This window comes from Theobroma umbraticum, unplaced genomic scaffold (genome assembly GCF_002168275.2).
Source record: "Theobroma umbraticum cultivar Fairchild unplaced genomic scaffold, ASM216827v3 scaffold_89.0, whole genome shotgun sequence".
NCBI classification, from domain to species: Eukaryota; Viridiplantae; Streptophyta; class Magnoliopsida; order Malvales; family Malvaceae; genus Theobroma; species Theobroma umbraticum.
Window position 1 is genome coordinate 1,328,577 of NW_018397271.1, and position 9,439 is coordinate 1,338,015.

The 9,439-nt window shown below is 33.4% G+C and overlaps 1 protein-coding gene across 1 annotated transcript; it reads right to left on the minus strand.

The window, feature by feature from the left end:
• Positions 1-1,443: 1,443 nt before the first annotated feature.
• LOC110426562 (Peroxisomal membrane 22 kDa (Mpv17/PMP22) family protein) lies at positions 1,444-8,983 on the minus strand. The gene is made up of 7 exons (XM_021441809.2): positions 8,477-8,983; positions 6,728-6,815; positions 3,817-3,911; positions 3,380-3,452; positions 3,216-3,308; positions 3,001-3,087; positions 1,444-1,794 (listed from the first exon to the last, which is right to left on the minus strand). Exons 1-7 carry the CDS (start codon positions 8,827-8,829, stop codon positions 1,714-1,716), a joined length of 870 nt encoding a protein of 289 aa, XP_021297484.2. The 5' UTR covers positions 8,830-8,983; the 3' UTR covers positions 1,444-1,713.
• Positions 8,984-9,439: the final 456 nt, after the last annotated feature.

The following is a 9,439-nucleotide window of genomic DNA, read 5'->3' on the forward strand; positions in this document are numbered from 1 at the left end:
ACTTAATATATGTAACAAGTTTTTAATTCCATTTGTAGATTTTACACCTTGAATTACAATTGATCCTACCAACCTTTCACATTAAGTACACATTAAGCACGCATTTAAATTTTTTTTCTTTTTCAAATTTTAATTGTTGCGTTGAGCATTTAGAGGCAAAAATTAAAGTTTTATGACATGTTAATAACACTAATAAGATGATGTTTGGTATGAGATAATCTCTTAACATTTAACAAAATTTATTTGCTGTAATTATATTATTATGTGTCGTAACTATTCGAGAATATAATATAAGAAATAATTTAAAAAGTGATTATAGCATTGTTTTGAGATATGATTTAAATTCTATTTAAAAGCACGGCAAAGTTTTAATATCGAAGTGGAATAATGTTGAAAATTGTTTGACACTTAAACAGTTGAGTTTAAGAGATTATCGAAGTGGAATAACATTTGAGAAAATTGTTTGACACTTAAATAATATCGAAGTGGAATAATGTTGAAAATTTTTTTAAAATTTAATTATAAATATTATGTATACCCATAAAATAAAAGAAATTTAAAAACTTTATAATTATTAATAAAATTAAGAAATACATAGCATAAATTGACAAGATGATTGCATTTTAATTTAAATTCTTAATATGTATAAATATTTTCTGAAATAAGATGTATATTCCATAATAATTTTCAAATATTTGATATTTTCAATTTATATTACGTTTAGAATTAAAAGTTAAGATACTCACTTTCAAAGAGTTTCAGACTCTAGGTTTCGGTTATTAAAAGAGACACTGAATAAGAGAAAAAAAATGGCTAAGAGAAAATCTTTTGTCTTTAGTCAATTAATTATATTTTATTTTATTTTCCTCAAATATGAAGTTCTAGAAAGCTGCTACAAGCCTAAAGCCACACAAAGAAAAGTTTGACTTTTTGAGCTATTACCAAAGAAAGAACAGTGTGCTGATGGATGCACATGTGCTGCGTCGTCGGTCGATACACTTTCAATAATGAATTAAATATAATGAATTTATCTATAAATATAACTTTGTAATAATATTATATTATATTATATGGTACACTATTTTTGTAAGATAAAGACAACTATGCTTAACAATGAAAGCACTTGGAAAATTTACGAGACAATCAAAAATTTGTGAAAAGTGAGATCTGACTTGTGTTATTAAAGTCAGGTGTAGTATGTATTTGCGGCTGCAATAACATTCCCCAGTGGACATTCATTGCCTTTGGCGATTGCAATCGAAAATCCTAACTGTTTGCCTGGAGCTATGATAATGAACGATGTCTGGAATGATTAAATCGTTAAAATTTACAAAAAAAAAAAAAAAAACAAACAGCTCAAGTGGGATCATCACTTGATAAGAATTGCAAATGCCACAAGTTTATCGAAAATGGAACCCACCGTTGAGGTTTCGGCGATGCTGGTTCAAAATCCGGCGACAGATATGCATGCTTATGCATTAAAAATGAATTTATACTTTCATGATCCACCTGAAAATTTCATGAACAACTTCGCTTAACCCCACATAGGGTTGACTAGCATCTGGTGTGGGATAATGAAATTTGGTCAACATCACAAAGAAAGTGACCAAATTAGTTTATCTTAGAGTTTGCTAATACAACTGAGATTCACTACTTTGTTCAGCAGCCACAAATGAAATTAACTCGTGATTCTATCATCACATTTAGCGATACCTATTTTGTCAGTATCTCTTTGTGAGCTTTGAATGAGAGAATCACATTCCAAACCAAAGCAATGAAATTTGCAGCAAGGACCTGAAAATGGAACAATGATGGATTTTAGCAATAGGATAAGAGAAAAACAAATCAAGAAGCCGAAAGAGAGATGATAGTTAGGGATTAGACATACGTCCAGTGTTTAATTCTTACTAAAAAGCAAAGCTAGCAAATAGCTTAAGCCCCAAATGACCATACACAGGCATGGAAACTTCTTTCAGCGTATTATAAGTATACACATCCAAAAGAACCAAATGCATCGAGGGTTCTAGCTTGCTAATAGATTTTCTAAATATAGATAACTATAATTAAAAACAAACTCTATCTATCGTCATGTAAATGATCATTTTAATCTTAATAATCTCAGACCATTGCCCTGCGCTAAAGCTCAGTGGAAGATAATAAACAGGCATCTTTCAATCAATGGGCTTGACATTTGGGTTTGAAATTTACCTTTGTGGGACATCAAGATTGACAAGAATATAATTGTTTTGGGACAAAGTAAGAATAGAAAGAACATCAAACCAAAGTAAAGTAAGAGAATAAGAAAGAACACATTCATAGTAATTAACCAAGCAAGCTTCTTCAAAGCTTCTGCATCAAAACCACTAACATGACTCGTATCCAATGGCTAGATATAATGATTGGCACCTTAATGTTTTTTCTAATTACTTCATCTCAAATTCCATCAGCCCATTTAACATGATTTACAATTGAGTCATTCCAAGTTAACCCTCTCAACAAGGAATGACCCTAATTAACAATCATATTCATAGTGCCTGACATTGTTTTTAGCATGATTCATTCCTCACCTCCTTTAACCAATCAAGAAAAATACCAGTTTAACTCAATTTATATCTAAGAATTATTTGAAATTAACAAACTATTTGAAAACTTTACTCTCATTAAGAAGAATTAAATTCTGCCAAAATATATACAATATAAAGCAACTTAGTAGTAGGTTGATTTTATGTTAATAAACATTTTAACAGATTAATCATGTTAATTTTGAGTTAGACATGTCAAGCCACACAATCTTTGTTAAAGTGGTCATGCACATTACGTTACCAATTCAATAACCCAGTCAAGTTTACGTTAGACAGTTCTGATTCAATGGCCCACCAACAGGTAAGCTTGGTAGGAAGCCTTTTCTTCCTCACTTCGCAAATTCCAAATCATCCAGTCAGCGTTAAAAATGATAAATTATAATAGGATGAAAGTTTAATAAAATGAATATAGCTCCACCTGAAATTGCTGTGGGACAAATCGAAAGTTGAGAAATTGGAAAGGTATCCACAACTGCCAATTCGCAAGAACAGCAGAAAACCACTCCTACAAGGTGAAACTTTTCTGTTAGAGAGAGAAAGTGAGAGAGCAAAACTGGGGAAAGCCATCAAAAACCAACTTCAAGGAATGCATAAATATTTAAGGTAAGACATGTGGCCATGTATTAATACCACCTGTTGAAGTTTGGGTACAACTTGCGAAGGCCTTCCTTCTAGTGTCACCAATGTAGATAAGAAAACTCCAATAAAAATAGGAGAAAAGAGAAACTGCAATATATTGCACAAGAGTTAGAGAAATATTTGAATGTTTTGCAGATGTAGTAAGAGAGACAGCTCACCTGATCTAGTAAAAGCCGCAGGAAAGCACCTGATGCTCCAGGCAATTTAACCAAGTTACTTAGACATAAATACCTGCGAAGAACCAAGTATCATGTATTGAAAAGAAAGAAATCTGACAAGCAGAAACAAGTCATTTTTAATTACAATAATCATGGTGCATATGATGCCCCAAAATGAAATCCTCATGATACAAGTCATCGATCTTATTAAACCTCTTCAGCAGTAACTTTGATAGAAAATGGGAAGATTTGTTAAGCATGCATAAAAGGATCGCATTGTAAAAGTAAACAAACAATACAATAAGAAACTACAAACTAAATTACTAAAACAATAAAGCACTAGAGATAACTAATAAAATAGGTAGACATGAGAACAAAGTCTCTATAATCATATAGACAAATTACAAACACATAAAGCATTAATTGTGAAGCATTACCAGAAATGCAATGTAGGGCCCACTAACACCAATCCCAATAGTGTAAACAGAAATGTCCTTTTCACGTCTAGTGACGGCACATGATCAATTGCAAGCTGAAGCCAAAATATTTACTGTTAAATCAAGTCATGCCTAATATTGTATTAATAATACAGTAATTTATGAATTAAACTGACATTTATATCTAAAAACTAGCCAACTCCATTTACATTAGTAATGAAAGATACATTAAAGAATGATTTAAACTGAGATTTGATTCCCAAGAAAAGCCGACAACACTTTCCAATTGATGTTCCATGAAAGCTCCCAACTCAGCTTCCCATCATTGGACATCCAAATTGAGGCTTGGGAATCAACCTTAGAATGCCTCCAAAACACCTTTGGAGGCTGCTTCCAGCATAGCCCGCCACCCTTATTTCCATACTCTCCACCTTTAAAGCACAGTATACTTCTCTCTTACCGTGAATCATCCTGTGAGATTGCCACTAAGACAACAACACTGCTCAGGCACTCTCATCTTTCTTTCTTCCTTTCTGTTTTATCTTCTCTTTTCTTGTTCCATCTCAGAGATTTCTCACTTTTCTCTCTAAAATCTTCCCAAGATACTTGCCTTTCTCTCTCCTCAACCACAAGTTATTGTCAAGCCATGCTGACATGTTTGTAGGTTTTTTACCATGTCAAACACAGATCCCAAATCATGTTCAAGATTGTGTCGTGAGAACATGCAGGACGTCATGTTTAACGAGTCCGAGCAACTTAGCATAAAGGCTCGCTGATTGCTTGGCAATAAGGAGTTGAAGCATAAAATAAAAATGTAAAGGCCAAATATGCAGTATCAATGGATGAAAGATTTAAGAAGACAAAGCCAGACCTTAACCAGCCAGCTAGAATGCTTAAGGTCACAGAATACACCCCCAGCTCAACAGCAATGAATATGCTAGTTACAAGCCAATAGAGGTGCCGTTAAAGTCGAAAATGAAGCAAAATAGGAGACAAATTCTTTTAAGTGGCAGCAACAAAGGATTATTCAAGGGTTGCTGAAATAAGGAAAGGAGATAGAGAGCCCAGCCCCTTTGTTCCTAGTGCAAATCAAGAAGAATTGATATTGCCAACATTAGTTGTCCCAACAAATGACTTAATCATTCCAGAGGAATTCAGTAATTCAACAATATATAATGTCATCCTTGCTGCCATCTATAGAGACGAGCCAGCACTCTCAATTGCTTCAAAGCTGAGAATAAAGGGTTAGCTCAAGGAGTATTACTACTACTTCATTTCCAAACTAGAGGTTAAGTTTTTCCCGACAAGGAGAGTACAATGCTACCAACAAAAGGTCAAGAAAAGTCAGGATAATGTTCCATGAAAATCTGGAATAATCCCCTATGTTTGACAGCAGACTAATTTAGGACCTTATTTGAGCTGGTATAGACATTAGTCTCATGTTTGTCTGCTTCTTTATAAAATCTGGAATGTTGTTTTCTTTTTCCATTCAAATGTTAAGGGTATTCTGTTGAATTTCAAAGTATGCAAGAAATTACAAATTTTGACTTCATCTACTCATTAAAATTTCTTACTTTACCATGGTCTACTTTTTTTTTTTATTATCATGCTCTTTACTTTTACTTCAGCAGTTGTTTTTGTGTAGATCCCTTTATGGACTCTTATTTTGAAGATAAGTAGAACTTGTTATATAAGCATGCAACTTCTTTCACTAGGTGGGTCTTTGGCCTGCTTTTAAATTGGCTTCTCTGCTTAAAAAGCTAAAGCAAGGCATTTGCCACAATTAAAATAACTTATCTCAGAAGCTCAAAACTACTTTTAGATCCTTGAAATTTGATGCCGCTATTTATAGCTTCTTAGAAAGAGGTAATAAAACTTTTTTCTTCCTGCTTTACCCTTCAAAATTTCCTAATATTACAAAGCATCAAACCAAATAAATCTTCGTCCAGTCAGTTCTTTTATAGTCTTTATTTTTCCTAATTATCAAACAAAATAACGTGGCTTGAGATATTCAATCACTAGGAAGATAAGTATATGAGCAATTTTTTTTTACTTGATTTATTTTGGCTGTCAAAAATTAGATTAATTAGTTTTATTTTATATTCATATTTGAATCATTATTCTTTTGTTTTATGTTTTCTTTTTAATTTTTCAGAAAGACAGTATAATATTCCAAACAAAAAAAGGCCTATCAACCTTCCTAACTATAAAATGTGCTTCATCATTTTAATTATAAATGTACTTTCTTTAAACTTTCTTTCTAGTAATTTTAGTACTTAGCATTTTCACAGAATCATTATTGAATAGCTTTCTACATCCTATTGCATCAAGCTTACGAAATGCTGTTTCAGCTTTCCTTTATAGAACTTCTCGAACAGCTCTACTCCAACAACACTTTTGCTAAAAGCTTCAGACAGACCAAACAGGCCCTTGACAGAGAAAAAGTTCATGAGAATTTTGGATGCTATTATGATGTAGTTTCTCATTCTATAAAACAACCCTAACCCTAAGTGTAAAGCATAGATATCTTTCATCTTTTGCTTTCATTTCCAGCTTCAATTCTTATCAAATTGTTTAAATTTTCATTCATTATGCCTAACGAAAAGCACATGAATGCAACCATCAAATGTCAACCATAAACCATCTCACATTCCCTAAAAGGCAAGAAATTTTGCCTAATTTTATTCAACCTCCGTAATACATCATATTATCTCCTCTTAACATTGCTTGTGAATAATTTATTTATCACATAAATACATCACTTAGCATAAAAAAACAGCAAAGCAATCATTTTGTTGCATTTAGTCAAAAACGACAATGAAATCAAGTGAAACTAGGAAACGAGATGGAAAACCAGGAGGAAAATTGTACACACTGCATATTCATTGTAGGTGGCACGTAGAAATTTTACCTGGCAAATTAAATCTCCTATAAAAGTCAAAAGTGCAGATGTCACAGCTTTTGTGAACACGGGATATTTTGCTAGAAGAGCTAAATACCTGTAAAATAACTTAAGCAAATCAAATACTTGGGGGTAAAGTCCATCACCTAACTAAAAGATAACAAATAAATATTTTGGCAACCTCAAGTAGGACTTTAGCATAAAAGTCTTGCAAAAGGATTTTTTCATTTTCATACTTGAGATGTCCTCCAATAGGGTTCCATAACAACAGAACAAACACACTGCTCAACTAGCATCACATAGGAAGTTAATGTTTTAAGAAACTTAAGTAACTGCTGCATATAAAACAAAGAGATTATTATCAAAAAAGTTTCCACTATTTTTGCCCTCATAAATGTGTGAAGCAATCAGCTCAAGCATCCCAATGAACTTTAGGTATGAAGCTTAAAAATTTTTTTTGCTCTTGTTTATTCAATTTTATGCAATATTTTGCAGAACTCACATCTGATAGAGAATGTAAAATTTAATCACAAAGTGTCCTAAATCATATACATACGACACTAAAGCCTTGTGTGCGTGTTTGTGTGTGTGCCTATATATATATATATATATATATATATACTTTAATTGTTTGTGCAATTTAAGATCTTGGCAAATTTCTTGAACCTTCTTTTTGTGTAAAACTAATTAGTTCACCATATGTTAGTTTTTCGTAGGAATAATTCCCTTAAAGTTTTCTCTAATTTGGTTTCTTACCTTTTCTCCTAATAATGTAGAAAGACCAGCTAAGAATTTGTTTGGCCTAGACTTCTACCAATAGATATTTTAACAAAATCATCATGATATTGGTTTATTTTCTCTAATTCTGTATTTCTTCTAGGGGATGGATTTACTGCTTTAGTTCAATACCCTTTCTCTAGGAAGGTTGACTGCATGCCATTTAATGGCTTTTGAAATGACTACATTTCACCTAGTCATGTAAGTTTGGAAGAATTCATTTGTGTTCATGTTAGGGTTATTTGTCATGGACAAGTATGTTGTTGACATCAGTATATATATATAACCCAATGATGGCTTTCAACAATGATAATTGGCACTATCATCTACCCATATTTTTTTTTTTGTATATTTATCCAACCAATTTTTGATAGCCCGTCGGTAGCCTAGGTATCATCCTAGAGGAGCCAATGACCCATTTGGTTGTCACTTAGAAACAGCAAAATCTTTACAGACTGAAACGAGCACTTGCTCAAAACCCGACACAAGCTAAGCCAGATTGACGTAGTCAATAATTGAAACATGACGTGCACCAATTGTATTTGTCAAACGTTGTAGAGCTAGTATTTAAAAATAAAGATCAGGGTCATTGAGGAATTTGTAGAATTCTTTTATTATGAGTGAGCATTTCCTCTCTTTCTTCTTTTCTCTCTATTCTAAAATGTCTCTGAATACATGCACAGCATAGGAACAGCACCAATAACCTGCTTTATTCTAGTTGTGCAGGTGAGGTTGCCCACATTCATCATTATAATCAAGGTATCCAAGACGTACATTGTGAGTTTAAGCCACAGAAAATTTCAAATCAAGCAACCTAATAACAAGCATTTCTATGAACATTCACCAAAAGAATAATATAACCAAAACCCCGCACCATTGGTATCAGTAAAATTCTGATTCTATCAAATTTGAAAACAGCAGAAAAAAAACGTAAAGAGCAAAATGACACTATTATAAATTAAAAAGGCCGTAGTTCAATACCATGAAAGCAAGGACCAATCATTTCTTCCACCATTTTCGTCGGCGCCTTCACCTTTGCCACCAGAATTCTCACCACCGGAGCCTCCGAATCCACCAATCCCACGGGACCCACCATCCGAAACTGCTGAAACCCGGAAACAATCAAAACCCAACTGCCCAGCTCCCGTTTTGCGACGACCCAACTCCTTAAACCCATGACTAGAACTCAAAAAATATGAATAGGGGCGGCTGTTAAACCCTCTTACCAGAAATCTAGTTCGGCGTGCAGAAAGGCACAAGTTTTTGGAAGAAAAACTCATAATACTGTACAAGCGAGGGAATGTGCGGGTAAGTGCCACAGAATTCGGGACCATGCTGGCAATTCTCAAACGACTTGAAAAACTTAAAAGAGTGGTTTTCTGCTTTATGTCTATGGCTGTGGTAATTGTTACAGTCTTACGGACAGTTGCGGATGGATAGGCTTCGCAAAGTGGAATACACGGGGCATAGCCTCCTCGCTAGTTTTAAGTTCCAAAGTTTAAATTTTCAACTAAACTGGCCAGCCCAGTTATATTTTTGACCGCCAAGAACTTTTAGGTTTACCACGACTTTTTTTTTTCTTTTCAATTTTGATCAAAATCAGACCAGCTGGACAGACTGGTTGAACTAGGAATCGATTGTGTCTGGTTCGATTATGATGTCAAACGTTGAGAAATTGAACTTGTCAAAAATCGATGATCCATCGATTGAATTGATTTGGTGGAGCTTTTAATTGGTTAAATAAGGTTTTTTATAAAAAAATATTTTTATTTTTGAAGATGAAATATTTGAATAATTCCATATGAGTAGAATTGTTGAGAATGAGTTAGTTTCTATAACGTTGTGAATCCTCGAAACTATCGTGTGATGCAGGTGCATAACAGGAATCGTGTAGGAGGGACTTCAATAAGTACATTCGGGGTTTCTGCAGTAATAAAAGTTGCT